General features: G+C 39.1%; 1 protein-coding gene across 1 annotated transcript in view; it reads right to left on the bottom strand.

Annotated features, from left to right (window-relative positions):
- Positions 1 to 3258: 3258 nt before the first annotated feature.
- The window catches only part of LOC133217111 (adhesion G-protein coupled receptor V1-like), a gene marked incomplete at its 5' end in the record, with an annotated part of 188845 nt that continues 175304 nt past the window's right edge, over positions 3259 to 16799 (bottom strand). The window contains 3 exons of the mRNA XM_061362253.1: positions 3259 to 3723; positions 11641 to 11818; positions 12488 to 12679. Of these exons, the coding sequence (XP_061218237.1) occupies positions 3605 to 3723; positions 11641 to 11818; positions 12488 to 12679 (489 nt within the window). The remainder of the gene's footprint in view (positions 3724 to 11640; positions 11819 to 12487; positions 12680 to 16799) is intronic.

Genomic DNA, 16799 nt, shown 5'->3' with positions numbered 1-16799 from the left:
TCGGACATATTTTAAAAAGTGATTCTAATTATGTTGGCATACAAGTGGCAATAAACTTTTGAAACCCATCCATTCTTTTATATGATATATGTAAAGTAGCTCTACCTGATGCTCTTCTGGAAAAGGAGTCTCCTTTATGCAGAGATCTACAAAGTGTTACATCCATATTAACCACAGCTCCTTCTATCCTTCAAAACATGGGGAGAACGGCGTCTTGTGCAGGAACGATGGCTCCTTTTATAGGGAAAAAAAAAACAGGCAGCAAGCTTCCAAGCTTCCGGTGTTCTTCACTATAGGCGAACAAGGCAAAGTGTTGAACAAGTTAGTCATCTCAGCATGGCAGTCCCTGTGGTAGCACTTGGTTGGAAAACTGTTTAGCTGTGGATTCATTTCTCTCACAGAAATGAAGAAATCTTTATACTCTTTACCACATTTTAAATAATGCCTGAGACCAGGGAACTGCAGGAGGCATTCAGTCTGGTTAGGCTGAGTCCTGCCATCTGTAAAGGTACTTGCTCCTCCTGTCCACATGTGGCTATTGGGCACATCTGCCCTGCTGCTGTCTCAGTCTTTTGACTGCTCAAGCAGCAGCAAAAAGGAGCTGAGAGAGACCCCTGCTATTAAAACACTGAATTTCCTACAGACAAAGTATTTTCTTAAAAAAAATAAATGTTCTAGAACAATAACAAAATTCATCTCATGATCTTTAAACCATGTGAGCACCACCTAGAGATTTAAAACTCAACAAACGCTGGCAGCGGACCTCATCCTACTGATCTGCTCTGAAAACGCTGATGAATTTACAGTAAATCCCTAACCGGGCCAGTTGTGCAACTAGCTGAAGTGACACAAAGTATTAACATTTATGATGGTGAGTCAAAATCAAACAAACATCCTTCTTTTATAAGCTTTCTCACAGCATGTAGTGGCATGTACTGAGACTAATGAAACATCTGTTACTGCCCTGACTCTCACAACTGAGCAAGTGTTGCAATCATTCCGCAGGGCCAGGCTTCACAGTAGGGTTTTAGAGAAGAGTCAGATAAGAAGCATCAGCAACGGACAATGCTCACCTCTGTCCATTCAAGGGTGTCGTGGTTTAAACCCAGCCAGACAGCTTGTTCACTCACTCCCCCCCCCTTCTTGCCCTCCCCCTACTCCTGGAGGGACGGAGAGGGGAATCAGAAAGAATGCAACTCCCATGGGCTGAGGTAAGAACAGTTTAGTAACTAAGGTATAACACAAATCACTGCTGCTGCCACCAATAATAGTAATGATAAAGAAAATAACAAGGGAAGAGAATACAGCACCTCATCACAAGGCAACCGATAACTTGCCCCTGTGAGCCTGACCAAGCACCGACCGATACCTCCTCCAACCCTGAAGCCCGCTTAGCCCTTCCGGGTAACTCTCAGTTACATCCTGGGCATGACGTGCTGTGGTATGGAATACCTCTTTGGTCAGTTTGGGTCAGGTGTCCTGTCTCTGCTTCCTCCCGGCTTCCCCTCCTCCCTGGCAAAGCATGAGGCTCACGAAGTCCTTGGCCAAACCAAAACATCATTTTTATCAGCTCTGCTCACAGCCTGAAAGTCAAAACACAGCACTGCACCAGCTACCCAGAAAGAGAAAAATGACTGCTACTGCTAAACCCAGGACAAAGGGGAATGGAATAAAAACAAACAAAAAAAAACAAAACAACTCTTCAAGAGCCAGGTTTCCCATGTAGAAAACAAAAAACAAATAGTACTATATTCCAAAGTGTCCCAAACTAATTTTAACTGCAGACTGAGACTTATTTCAGTGATACTTGCACTTCATTTAGGTGTCCAGAAAGTCCTTTTTCAGCAGGTGTAGGTATAGGCAGAAAAGTGAATTATAAAATATGCTTAGATGGTTCACCTATAAAGCTGCCCACTGTGCTTCAGAGGCACTGCACACAGTTTTAAAGGCTGTCCCTTTTGCACATGGGCATTGGTCTTCCTTACTGCCCTGTGCTTCTCTATGCTGCCCACAGCGAAGCAAGGCTCATTCCCTTTCCTCATCAACCCCTGTAAGTTTTTCTATTAACCACAAAGACTTGGCCCTCTTTTCTCTCTGTTTGCAGCATAAACAGGGTCAACAGAATTCCTGGCAAATTCCAAGAAACTGAAGACTCAATGCAGCAGAACATGTACTAATTAAATATAGACATACTCTCATTTCCCATCAATTCAAATGGTACTTGTACAATTCAAAAGCACTTGTTTAAGTGCTCTGCTGACTAGAATTAGTTTTCTGTGTCTGTGAATGCTTTTGCAGCATTAGACCTTAAAGACTATGTCTGCTTTGGATATGAGCGATGATGGTAAGCTATACCAGCTATTAGAGAACTGGGACACAGAAGTGGGGTTGGTTTGTTGGTTTTTGGTTTGGCACCTTTTTTCTTTTTTTTTTCCCAGCTCAACAAGTAATAAGATACAGCAAAATTTGTATAAAACTATAGAAAAATTCATGGATAGATTTTCATGAGAAGTTTTCTTCTAAAGGGAAAGGGTGCTGCTCAGAGCCTGCCTGTCATTAAGCCTTTAGGCAAGTTCCTAAAGAAGGTATGAAAGGCTTGCATTCTCATTGACTGTATTTCTATATTATGCTCATAACTGTTCAGAAGAAAATTCCCTTGGTCTTCTAGTTTAATGTGCTTCCATTCCAGAGTGTCTATGCAGAAACAGAGTTAATGATTCCAACAAGATCAGCCTGCTTCCCCCTTTCAGGTCTGAAATGCTTCCTCCGTGTATGTATTTCTTGCTCATTTATAACCCCAGATTACTGATCTAACTCGTTTGTAATGCAATACTTGTACCCTTCAGTCAGAACAGGGATATCTGTGTGGCACACAGAGAGATTATCAGAAAATTAAACTTCCTGGAATTCCTCCTTACTTGTGACTGTGAGAAAAGTGAGAGGGTTTAATGTTATGAAACCAGCAAGGTAAGGCAGTCAACAGCATGCCAGTGGTTTCACTCTTGTCCTTCATCTCCCCTCTGTTTGTTTCAGATCACTGCATATTTTATCATGTCACATTCAAATTTCAAGCTCTCTGGCTCAAGATTGTAATTATTTGAAATTGTAAATTTCACAGATTTGGGTACTCAAAAAAACAGCGAGATCAGTTCAGCTTAGGAAACTTTGAGCAACTGTGTAACTAAAAAGCTTTCCTACCCAGCAGTGTGTCTGCATCATCTTCCAGTTGTATATTTCAACAAGCAGAAATAACAAACATGTTTGTATCAAACGGACTATTATTTTTATTAATCAGTGTTATACATAAAGGTTAGTTAAAAAAAGTACAGTTTGTGAAATATGCCATCTAGCTACAAGATACAAATCTAGGCCAGTTGCTGTGGTATCTACTGATGTTCAGCCACTGTAAAAAATTTACAGTTTATTTTCTGATATGCAAAACCTCAAGCAAACATTCCTTGTTAAACGCTCACTAAAGCTCACAGCATTCTACTACGCAGTTTCATATATAGTGTTTTAGTGCAAAAGGAAGTACAAATATAAAAATACTGAGGATTGAATTAAAAAAAAAAAAAAGACAAAAGAACCCAAGCAAGCTGTGGAGTTAGAGGTGGGTGTCTGCTATGGGTATTCTTCTAAGCTCTACGATCTGGGAGTTAGCCATGCTGCCACCATCCTGGCTGCCATGACAAGATTCATTGTCGCTGACACTCAGACCTGCACCTGAAACAGCAAAACAAAGAAAACAAAGAAGAAAAAAAAAAGTGAGAATGAAATCCCAATGCTGAAATGTTGACAGTGCGTCCTGCTCTGCTTTATTCTGGTTGTTGAAATACTCCCTACCCCACAACTATGTGGCAAGCTTCTTCTTACTAGCCTACAGTTCTGAATCCACAGATTGTAACATTATCTGACATAGTCTTATACCATCCAGATACACTTTTTCATAATTCCACTGTCAGTCTCTTTATTTGTCTCAGTAAATGGTACAATAGCTATTCAAAGGTTGTCTTGAAATCACAAAAGCATAAATCAAGGCCTGGCTTAGGCTGGGTTCATGGTCTGGCTGTTACAGACTGGTATTTCCAAGAACTTCTTAATGAAAAATTGATTTTTAATGATAAAATTTCCCTGTTAAACTATAATTCCAGCTGGTTTAATAGGATTGTAATTTCAACATGAGAAAAGACACTGACTAAATATTCCTAAACCCACATTTGGCATAGGCTGGTGTATTGTGTTTTTCTTCTGCTGTGACAGAATACTAGATTTTGGCCCATGGAAACTTCCAAAACATGTCTGGAAGAGACCTCAGGCCACCTCTCCATGCTTCTGTCACAGGAGATCTGCTAGTTTGTTTCTTCCTTGTTCTGGGGAGGCTGGGGTTTATTTGTGGGGGAGTTTCAAGTTAAATAACATGTAGATACATAATTCTGCACCAGCTTTTATGAAATATGTACTTTTTCAGACTACTTCTTCAAAGAATATCAGTTGCAACTATAAACTTCAATGCATTTTCAGCTCCTCTCTTTGAGTTGTAGAGCAAATCCTAAAAAATACATGGGTATTATTAGGGTTAAGTGCATCTAGGCTTTAAATATATTGAGAAGTGCATGCCAGTGTGATTAGGCATGGTGATTTCAAGACAAATTTCAGGCATGGTCTTAGGAAGATGTCACTTACAAATGACTAGGTAAGTTATTCATTTTGGGCAGACATAGATCTGTAACTACACGTAGTTCCAGGGAGCTGCAAAGGAATTACGTTTGGCTCACAAAGACCTGAACAGATTATTGTGGGAGAGGCAGTGATTTGCATTTTCATACTAAAAAATATGTTCAGGAGTTTCTATCAGTTGTGACATGCATCTCTCATTTCTGCCTCAGCTGGCACTCCAGGCTTTGGCTTGTTCAGCAAAAGACAAGATAAGGGTCTTTTTTTTAGAGTTACGTCATCATTTTCTATGCCCTCTATTGTTCCACCTTTACAAAGCTTTTCCACAGCAGCCTTCCTTCCACTAGCCCCCAGGTGGAAAAGAAGTATGGGAAAAGGGGCAGCGGTGGGATGCGCCTTTGGTATGGAAAGTCAGGCTGCAATCTTGAATATGGAGCTTGGTTCAGAGAACCCAAGCAGGTTCTAGGCAGGCTGTCCTGCAGAGGTCTGGAAGAAGTTCTCGTATGACCAAACTTGGCTATGTGAACCCAGCCCTACTGCATCCAGGTGAAAAGTGGTTATTTCTGCACTATGTTCCTTCTTACAACTGGTTTTGGTGTTTGGGCTATGGAATGACCATACGTTCATTGGCATGTACTAGGTGAGTCCTGCTGTTGAGTCTGTATGACCCAAGCTCTTGAGACCAGCAATTGCTGTCAGAGTATAACAGGAGTAAAAATCTATCAATATACAGAGATACAATAATAAAGACAAAAAGATTAGAAAAATACAGATGCTGGTCTAATATGCTATTACATATAGCACATGTATGTATATTCTTAAATGTCATTTACATGCACACTTTGTGCAAAGTAAGAGGAAGTTTTTTTTTGTTACAGAGGTTCTTATTAGGAACTTCTTAAACCAGAGACTGAAGTGGGCTACTCTGGGTTTACAAGGGCCTTGTTCTGCTGCTGATACAAAGGCAAACTATGTAAGTGCTGATCCCGTTTAGGAATGAGAGCTGAAATGTAACCAGGATACCAGTTTACCAAACAGCTGGCAGACTGGGAAGAGTACAACTGTTTCTATGATGGAGTTTCATAGATCTCATTGGCCAGGCTTGTTCTCAAATTATTAGCTCAATTTAAACTCAATCTGATCACAAAAAGCATGTAGTCCCCTGGAGATGTTAGCATTGGATGGTAGCTACGTACACAACAGGAGTATTACTTTTCCCCGATTTGTGAAGAAACTGTTTTAAGAAAAGGACTCAGCAAAATGAGGCCTTTCTTCCCTTCTTTTTGTATCAAAGGACTATTTAGAAACCGAAAAGGTCTTGTATCTCACTTTGCAAACCCAGCAAGATCCCTCCAGTGACATCTACTGGTGGAAGGATTTCATGCGAGCTTTCCTACGGGCCCGTGAACTCCAGCTGTTAACATCTGTTTGCTCAGATATATCTCAAACTTTCACTAAAACATTTTAAGGATTTTGTAATTACTGTACTCAGATCTCTGGGGAGACTTTATTTTGTAAACACTTCCATCTTGCTCTCTGAATCAATCGTTGTTTATATTTTATGTGCAAGTTATATTAGATAAAAATGAATAAGCTACACGAGCCAAATTTAATTGCTCTTTCAGTGTTTTGACCTTACAGAAATGACATCAACAGACATCCAGACTTCTATTAATAAAGTTCAGATTGTACAAAAAAAATGCTTCTTGGATATTATTCAGTCACATTCAACGAACAACAAGTAGAATATTTGTGAGCATTCACAAATGAGAAGTTGAATGCATACGCAAACTGGCTACTTTCCCTTCCCTTTTTTGAAGGTGAGCCCTTCAAAATGAAAATAACACTGGTTGATAAGGCAGAGCATGAATCTAGTACTTTACTACTGTCTACAATTTATCTGCCTTGTGACAGACCATCTCCAGGACGTTGCACTGAAAACCTTCCAAAATTTGAAATTTCAAACGTTTCGTCTAGTTCAGGATGCTCAGAATGAGATGTTTAATTTTAAAATGAGGCACCTACAGTGGTATTTCCAGTGTAAAAAAATGCTGACTTTGGAAACCTAGCTAAATTAAATTGAAAACTATGAGTTGGTTTATATAGCGTCATTACTGTAATAGCTGCATTTGTATGTGGGAAGGGCAATTTACACAGTAGATTTTCCCAGGTTTTCTCCATGTAGAATATTTATTTAGGATTTATCATGTATGCCTCTATTAAACGCAAAAATACAGTGAGATGTCAATATAGCAGTATCCCCCATTAATACTATCTAATGTATAATTGAAAAATACCATGTGTTAGGCTGGTATTTTGCACTCTAACCCATAAATATCTTCACAAACATCTTCCTACAATGGTGGGCCACTAGTCAGCAGTGGAGGGGTTCGGACTTCTCCAAAGGCTTTGTTGTGTCTTCCATTCACATCTCACCCAAAGGAATGAATTGGTTCAGTTTTGTGCATCAAAGAGAGGAGAGGAGCATTTGTAGGAGATGGGAATATGGATGGAAGCTCAGAGATGAGTAAAGCTGGTGTGCATTTATGGTATCTATGCTTTGGAGCAAAGTTGATGGACTGAAGCTGAATCTGCTTTGGGACAGATTCCATCTTCTTTTATTCTGTTGGCTGCTTTTTTAACTCCCCAGATCTAACCAGAGCCCTTAGGGAATTCTGATATATTGGACTTTAGCCTTAATGATGGTAATATGCAACTCTGTGACAATCTGGAAAGTAGTGGTCTTATTAAAGTGTCTATCAATATAAACCTTGCACAAGAAATTTAAAGAAAAATGAGGTCTAGTCCAAAATGACAGCACTTTTGAAGTTAATTAGCACAACTAACAAAAGATTATTAACTCATTGACCTCAGTACAAGCTAAGCCTTTGATTCATTATAAAAGCCATAAATGAAATTTAATAAAATCAATAATTTAAGGTAAATTAAAAAATGCAAATAAAAAAGTTTTTATTTTAGATAATACATATTATATAATATGTTTATATAACTTATATTTTATTTTTATTTAAGCACATAAAATAGACAGGATATCCCTAAATTATTTTTTTCCTACCATAATTGTTCTATAATTTCCTCACATAAACTGCATTTGAGCTGGCTGGCCTCCCAGAAGATATCCACAGTATAAGATATGAGGTGGCATAGTGGGCATAGTGAATCCTAACTATGTATTTCTGTATAACATGAACATATTGGATGGAAAGGAGGAACTAAGTGTTTAGGCATTCAGAGGGCATGACTTTATCATAGAAGTCCAGCTTTTTGATTGCACCAAACAAAAAATTAACTGGTCATGTGATGCAAAGTTTGCAGAAAGCTAGCATAAAAGCTGTCTAAGAAACAGCACACTGTTGTCCACCTAAATTGCTAGAAAAGCAGTTGCATGCCTTCATCTGACCCAGTCCGTATTTCAGGTTAATCTGTAATTAGGCCCAGGATTAATGATTATGGAACCAAGGGCTAAGTGCATAGTTCTATAGCACGTTTCTTTAGCAATAAGTCCAACATATCTATTTGTGGAGCTGTGCCACAAACTGCAAGCTCCTAAATCATTGCAAGTTAAAGAATAAAGTTGTGCTGTGGGGGGTTGTTTGATTTTCTTTAATTTACATCAATCATCCTTCATTTCTACTGCTGAAAGTGATCAGCTGTAGTGCAAGGGTGAGGCAGGAGGAGAAGAATGGGATTTTAGTTCTGTGGTGGGTTATACCCTCATTCTCACTGATCCTGGCTCCCAGATTAAACCCTGTGGCTACAAAGAGCGAGCATAAATTACAGTAACCTCCAAACTATGTACGCAGTAAGAACAGCTGAAGTGCAAAGAGGCATAAAGACATTTTTACATATTCCTCTGCTAATCGGTGTTGATCCTCAGCCAACCTTCAGAGTGGGAGCTAAGGCTGAGTTTGGTTACAGATTGATAGTTTTAGGGAACAACAGATAATAGAGCTTTCTGCTTCTGTTAATCAGAGGTAAACTCAAGCAATAGCAGAGCAAGTGTTTCTCTTCTTCCTCTATCGGCCAAAGATACAACATACAGTTTAGGAGTGACAAAAACAGCTCGTGCAAAGTACCTTTCCCCTGCTCTCCCAGGGGCTTGTCTACTTCAGATAAGAAATTCTCAGCCTGCTGAAATAAAGCTTGGTCCAAAAAGGTTGAGAAGCACTACTTAACAGCAGATGACAGACAACAGCAAGGCAGCAAAAAAGCATCTCAGCTGCTCATACATTTTAGCCTGTTTAGAGGAGAAGTGCTTGTCTTCCAGTTGCTGATGACCACTGCTTCCTTGGAGCTGGAGCTGGGTCTCAAAGGGCATCAAGCAAACAAAGAGTGAGACAGAGGGGAAGAGGAAGGAGAGGGAGAGGAAGAGGAAGAGGGAGAGGAAAAGCCCTAACCTGACTTGTTGCAGTTTCATACAAGTATGGACAAAGATGCAAGGAAGGAAGAAGAAATGTGCTGCCAGGAGGGACCAGAAGACAGGTTCCTTTCAATGCCTGCTAGATTAATGGCATCACAGAATTCCCGACAGACCAAAGCTCACTGAATACTTTTGCAGAATAAGCCTGTACTGCCAAACAGAGGAGAAATCCCACTTTCCATCACCTCATCTCCCTTTTCATTGCTCCCATGCAGTTCCCTCTCTCATGCCATTGGGAGGACCTTGACTCCTTGGCCATGCACTGTACTAGACTGAAGAGCAAAAATAGTAACATGGATATGATTTTTAGTTGCAGAAAAGCTCATAGTTTTTGGTTTAAAGTACGTGTTAAGCTGCAGCTTGTATGTAAGGCAATAGCTGATAAGCATTTACTTTGATAGTTTAAGCTACTCTAACCTCAACACTGCCTTTTCAGTTTGGCTTGTTCAAATGTTGCTTGTGGGGCTGGAAACAGATGGAACAACTAGTTTGGCTTAGAAATCATCTTATTTTGCTGTTCTAATTCTTCTGGGGACACAGTTCAGGCAAATAAATCTATGTTGGGGCAAAATGGCCAGGTGTTACTTGAATCCATAATGAAAACAAAAGTATTTTTCCCCAACTGTGACCTAAAGTCTCTGCTTCAAACCACACTAATACAAAAGACTCATGAGAACAAATGATAATGAACAATAAAATATTAATAAAGAAGACAATAATAAAATTCAGGCAAAATAATCAAAAGCAAAAAAGTTCTAGACCTACTGTCTTTAGAAAGTCTGAAAACAAATTAACTAATGGTGGAGCTTGAAGATTTATTAAAATATCATGAAATGCTAATTGTGATGGATTACATTAACCACAAGTTTTAACTACTGCTGTTGCCTAGCTTGCTCTTCATGATTTAAGAGTCATTCTTCCACAGTGTGTAGAGTTTACTGCTGAAAACAGGCCAACTGATGTTAACTGAACTGCTTAAGCAGTAAACACTGTGTGCAGTGGTGGGAGTGTTAGATATGAATGGGTTCATATCTTACTATCTATGAATTATCTGGTTGCCTTCAAATTATTCAGGAAATAGTGACAAAGTAAAACCTACCTTCTTATGTACTTAGAAAAAAAGGTCTGCAATTCTAAGCTTGTGCATCTAGATTTGAAAGTTTTGGCCAAATCTTTAAATAAATAACAAAGAAGAAGTAGTCTGCAGAACATGCAGGAAAATTGATGGGCATAATACAGATTTAGAGACAATCTTCATAAAAATCATATTTCCTAGCAGTAAAACAGTTATTAATAAATCAATTATATTCCTAATTAGAAGAGTTTTCTGCAATGGAAATTGGCTTAGAGGATAAAGTATTACGAATATACTAAATAAAGCTACTCCTTCATTAGCAGCATTCCCAGTCTTCCAACTAGCTTGACTGCTTTCCTTGGTGTCACTGAAGCGAGCAAACTTTTTAAATTATTGGTGCCAGAGCACCTAACCTGCTGTTGTCACCAGCACCTCGCTGCTATCTCTTGTAAGGCTCAATGGTATCCTCAGAGATCATTCAAGCGACCTCCTACTACCAAGCCTGTCTATTTGTATTTCACCCAGTGCCTAAAGGTCAGCTTGGGTGAGCATCTGCCAGGTCTTATCAGCTGGCACTCCTCTGCCTTTGTGGTCATCTTATCAGATATTCCCATGTTGACCTATCTTTGACCCAGGTGTCACTTCATTTCTTCTGCCTGTGGCCACACCTTGACTATCTATTTATATCACCATACAAATAACCTTAAGATTTCTTGGTGGAGTGGGTGAGAAGGCAGAAAAGCAATATGTAATTGAGGGCAAAAGAAGACTTGAACTCTAAGGCTACTGAGAGTAATCTGATTACAAACGCTTTGTTTTGCAGGCATGGTTTGAATGTGGACACCTGGAGTGGTTTCCACTGCTTCTGTTCTCCAGCAGCACAGCGAGCTCATCACAGTTGGCTCTTGTGTTTGGGCAAAAATCTGTCTTGTTTATCTTTCAAGTGTGCCCCATTTTTCAGGACCAACTGTATTTCATGTAACTATTTTGTCTTACACTTATTGGGAGAATCAGTATTTATGAAGTTATGCAGTTTCCCATAGATATACATATATAAAAAATAAAGATAAGCATTGGATGTACCCTATATGTCAATGTGAATAAGGAACAAAAAGAAGACAAGACAGCCAGTGTCTGAAAGTAGCAAGATAGCTATTTAAGCACTTGTGAGAAAATGTCAGAGCCTCCAATCTGCTGCTACTTTCTATAGGTACGCTTGTCTTCATGATTCAAAATGCATTTTTACAGCCCATTTTTCTGTTATTTTAGATAGCCCTCACAGTATTTGTCATGGAATAGCATTCCAAGGCAAAACAATTTTACTTCAGATTTTAACTGGCAATCAAATTCCATTAATGGATCTCATTAATTGGATCTCATGGCACAGTGACACCGCTAAGGTGAAAAACAGCAAAACAGCCTTTAAGGAACAAGGAGGAGAGTCACTCACCAGTTTTTAAAGCAAATATTAGGTCATCAAACTCCTGTGATTCCTCATCAGCAACCAATGAGCTGGCACTAAATCCTCCAGAAGTGTGGAAAACATTGCCATTTTGTGGACTTTGCTTGAAGGCAGCACTAGCCTGACCAGCAGGCTGCAAGGATGCCCTCTCCCAGTCTGCAGGCACCTGCAAAGTTTAAAAAGACACAGAAATGCAGTAATCATCAAAACTACAGTATAGAAATTGGAAACTATGACCACAGCTAAAATCAAGACCATGAGATTTTGAAAACAGCTATTCTGACACTTCTATAAGAAACAGGTAGCCTTTTTAAAAATAAACAATATATTTTTTGTATATATATCTATATATATATCTCAACTACATGCCATTTAACTTTGTTTTTATTATGCCTCTCTTCTCCTTCTCTCCTCCATTCCAGTTTATTCTAATTTTATTCTATTCTATTAATTTTTCCATATATTTTGCACAGCATGACTTTGAAAAATTAAAACTCATCTAAGGCCTATAGTAAGTGAAAAGCGTCAACTTGATATATTGATATTTCATGATTCACTTCTGAAAACTTTAACCAGCCTTTATAACAAACTGAAGACTTAAGTAGAAAAAGAGAAATTCTCTAGATGTGATTTACTAGGGAATTGTAAGTTCCAAGAATATCACCATAACTAAAGATAACAATTTTTATGGTAAAAAACTTTAAAAATCCCCCTTCCCCAAAGCCAACCTAAAATGACTAGCAACTTATTCCTGTCTATTACACTTCACTACTGCCACTTAAAATCTCTAGGTATATTTTCAATACACAAGTTAATGACAACAGAGCACTGTTACCTCTTCCATAGCACTGATGAGGTTCTGAGTGGACTTGCTGATCTCTCCACCTGCAGCTGGCAGGCCACTGCCATGTGTGAAAAAAGCTGAACCCGGTGTTGTATGCCCATTCATATCTACAGAATAACTTGCTTTCACGGGACAGCAAAGTTGGTTGTGCAGTATAAAATATACCACAAAGACATAAAGACCCTGAAACAGAGAGAAAAACAGAACAGCAGCATTTGAAATGCAGGGAGCTTAGGTCAGAGTTTGAACACAGTTACGGCAAGGTCCTATATACTGTAGCAGATGCTTTCCCTTACATCTCACTCTGTGCTTCAAAGGGCTGTAGCCTATAGAAATTCTATGACAAATAAGAGAAGATGTCACTGCCTATCAAAAATCTGGAAGCTAAAAGTTGATATCCTGAGGCCTCCAGCTAAGCACACACACACACACAACCACAAAACCAACCAAAAACTCATTGAAATTGATTATTTGGTTGAACCCACACAGTTGCAAAGCAAAGCCAAGATCCCAAGAACAACAAAACCATCTTGAATTTCACAGTTGTCATAATAGTGAAAATGTGGTCAAGGGCCGACTTTACAATAGGATTTGGCTGCTCTCCCCTAGCCACAGTTCTTTATTTCCTTACTAACCTGCTGGCTTTTTCCGTTCTTGCCCCAATTTCAATCTCATGCAAGCTTCACTGCTGCCATCACAGACACCAAGTTGTAGCTATAAATTAGATTCTCTATGATATTGATGAATTCAGCACTGCCTTTCACTTGTGATCACTACAAAGTCTCTGAGATGCTTCTGCAGTTCTCCTTTAAAACTTGTTAATTTTGACCTTTAGACTTAGCCAAGAAACGTATTATAACCATGTCTTTTGTTTGCAAAGAAACCCAGTGACTGAACTTCTGAATATGAAATCTGACTTTCTCAAATTCTTAAGTTACACTGAGGGAAAATAATCCATTTCAACTGACAAATCAACCAGGTAAATAGTTACTAAAGAAGCGGTTAACCAAAAAAGTACAGAAGAAGGCTTCTGGATTCTTCTTGATTGATGCAATACAATTACATTTGCACTGTATTTTGTGTTTCCTATTGTCCTCAAGACCCATGAAACCAATTGTACTAAACAGAAGAATTTATGGGAAAGGTACCCATTGGCATGAAAGTAATAACTGCTATTATAAATGGAAAGTAGTTTCATCTAATTATATTTATGAATTCCTCATGGAAGGAATTTTGAAAATATATAGAGACTGCAAATACCCAAGAGGTACGTCCATTTCCATCCCTATAAAAAAAGGCAACAGCACTTTATGATCTACAGATTCATAATTTCTAATGCCAAAATGATATGACAAAAATGCCTGGTCCAAAGTGACACAAAAGTTAATCAGATTTCAGTCTCATCTGGTCAAATACTGGAAATACCCTCATACAGTTTCTAAAAAGCCACATGTGCATTCTTTTCTTTAACAGCAAAAGAGCAAACAAAAGTGTAGAACCAACTATTTTGAGAAAACATTTTCCCACTTTTCCAGATTATTGGTTTTTGTCATAAGGACCCAGGCCAGTTAACCAACAAATTTCTCTGTGATGCATATAAGTAAATACATTCCAAAAATCTGATGCAAACACATATTGCACTTAAGAGACCCTAAAGAGGAACCAAAATGTCCTTTCATTCTATAAACAAATCCAAGGACTCTGATGTAGGTCAAGCATAATGGGATCAGAAAATGGATTTCTTTTAATTTGTTTAATGGATAAGAAAAGTATAAAAACCCCAAGAAGGACAGATAACAGTGACCACACTGAATTCAGAGCAGCTTCTGGCATTTTGGTCTCTGAGGACAAAGCCACAAAATCTGCACATTTGTTTCAGATGGTTTTGTATTTAAAAAAACCCCAACATTAGCTGACAATACTGCACAGCCCTGTCTTTCAGTCACTGGTATGTGATGATCATTATATATCATTGTCCTGAGCAGCCCCACGTGCAGGAACTCACTCTCTAGAAAAAATAAACATGGAGTAAAGTACCAGAACTATCTCCTTAACCCAGCCTGATCTAATTGTATGTTTTGGACAGTGTTATTTCTAAGGAACTGTTGCTCTACCAGAACCACAGATAGGCATGTTGACACCTCAAGCATCCTCACCGCTGCTTCTTCCTGTTTCTACTCTTTGCTGTCATTCAGAGACACAGACCCATGTTCTGGGCAGCAGGAGCCAGCATCACTGAGATACACTGCCTCCTGTGGCACTCCTGCTGCAGCCCTCCTTCTCTCGAGGCTGAGAATGAACTTCAGTACGAGCAATTCAAAGAACTCCCATGTATTAATGCAGACAGGTATGAGGCAGCTCCTCTGGCCCTCCTATAACGAGCACACTGACTGTGTAAGATGGGAGCAATCAGAAGCTGAGTTAGCTAGCAGAAAAAAAAACAACAAACCAACTTGTTTTACTTCCCCAACTCTTGTGAGCATTAGGGCAATGCCTTACAAACTGAAGTTTAAACCTAGCAAACCCCAAATACTCCTAAGCATTATACATTTATACAGATACTATGTTGCTGGCTAGATTTCTTGTTTAGGTAAACAAACAATGAAACCTTCTTTGACTTATATTGCTATTCAAATCTTGACACTCAAGAAGATACACTTTGTAGAGGTGATTTCCTATGTAGTTTTATTTGAAGTATCAAAAGACATTTTTGGTCTTATTCTCACTACCCTGTGTCTTTATTAGAAACTGCTGCTATTGAATTTTGAGAAATCAAAACAAGGCAAATGGCCCTGCCCAAACCACACCGAGGTCTAAGGATAAAACACATGAAGATACATACCATGGATCAAGTCATGGGAACAGATTGCCCAGAGAAGCTGTGGCTGCCCCATCCCTGGCAGTGCTCACATCCAAGTTGGATGGGGCTTGGAGCAACCTGGTCTAGTGGAAGGTGTCCCTGCCTGTGGCAGGGTCTGGGAACTGGGTGCGCTTTAAGACCCCTTTCAACCCAAACCAGTCTGGGATTCTATGGTTCCATGATACGATCTGTGCTTATTTTAGCACCAGCAAGTACCAGACTATTTACTCTGAAGGAACACGGGCAAGATGCAGATACTTGGGTTGTGTCAGTGCAACCACAGCTTTCACAGTCTCAAGTGTTTTTTTCAAAAGCAGTAGTTTCAGAATTGACTTGACCCTCATCACACTTTTGACACCCATTATGTTCTTCATTCTTTTTCACTGCAACCTTTAATACTGTAAAAATCATCTTAAAGTACTATGAAAATAAGGCTGTTGGCATTGTAATATATGTTTCACTGTGTTTATCATATAAGCAGCTTAGGCCAAGTTGGCACCAGTTTGCTTTTCCAGAGACACACAGACATTGTCTTTGCCAGCTGGACCAAGTATGAAATACAGAGAACAGTAGAATAGTCAAGTTCTGTTGACACATCTACCAGCCTTGCAGGATGTTCAAAGAAACTTACTCCAAACGGATCAAAAGAAGATAGGTCATTAGTTAACACCAGCAATGACATCTCTGTTAAAAATGTGGAAATACAGACTTTGTATTCTTAAGAAGTTTCCATTAAGAAAAAAAAAAAAAGCAACAAAACAACTAAACTCCCAAAACCCAACCCCCAAAACTTCAGGCTGGTAGCAATATCCTCTGATCTTGCATACAGATTCAGAGCCACCTTCATCAGCATATAAGCATGTACAAGGAAGCCAAAAAGAACTATTGAGCTCAGAGTGAAACAACTGCTAACCTCAGGACTTGACCTGGGCCCTAAGGAAGAAGATTGAACAACTAAGCTGAAGAGCTATGACTCTACAGGATGTAACTATTATATTACCTAACTTCTGTAAACTAGGCCCACAGGGCTACTTAGAAAACATTCAACCCTGTGTCATTTATGGTTACATGATGATAGTATTAATACAGTGTCACAGTAAAAGATAAGAGGAAAAAGTGTTACCAACACATATCTCATACAGGAAGATGAAAACTGCTTCATGCAGACAATCAGGCTGTCCCAAAGGAGGGAGTACAGACAGGCAACTTACAATTCTTCTCAGATGTGGTGGCTGTTTGAAAAATCTCAATCTCCCCTTTGCTAGGTTAAAGTAACCCCCCCTTGTCCTGACCCTACTTGCTCTTATAAAGGGATACTTAACATGAGGGTAATTAAGCACTGGAACAATTTGCCCAAAGAGACTGTGGAAAGTTCTCTATTGAAGAAGAAGGGAGGTTTTTTTTCTGGTACATTTTATAATCTGTGGGAGGATTTTGTGCATG

This window comes from Neopsephotus bourkii, unplaced genomic scaffold, assembly GCF_033783945.1.
Source record: "Neopsephotus bourkii isolate Nb327-2 ecotype Australia unplaced genomic scaffold, CSIRO-AGI_Nbou_v1 NB_1106, whole genome shotgun sequence".
Classification (NCBI taxonomy): domain Eukaryota; kingdom Metazoa; phylum Chordata; class Aves; order Psittaciformes; family Psittacidae; genus Neopsephotus; species Neopsephotus bourkii.
Note: the sequence above shows the minus strand (reverse complement) of the source record. Positions and strands in the feature narration are given on the sequence as shown.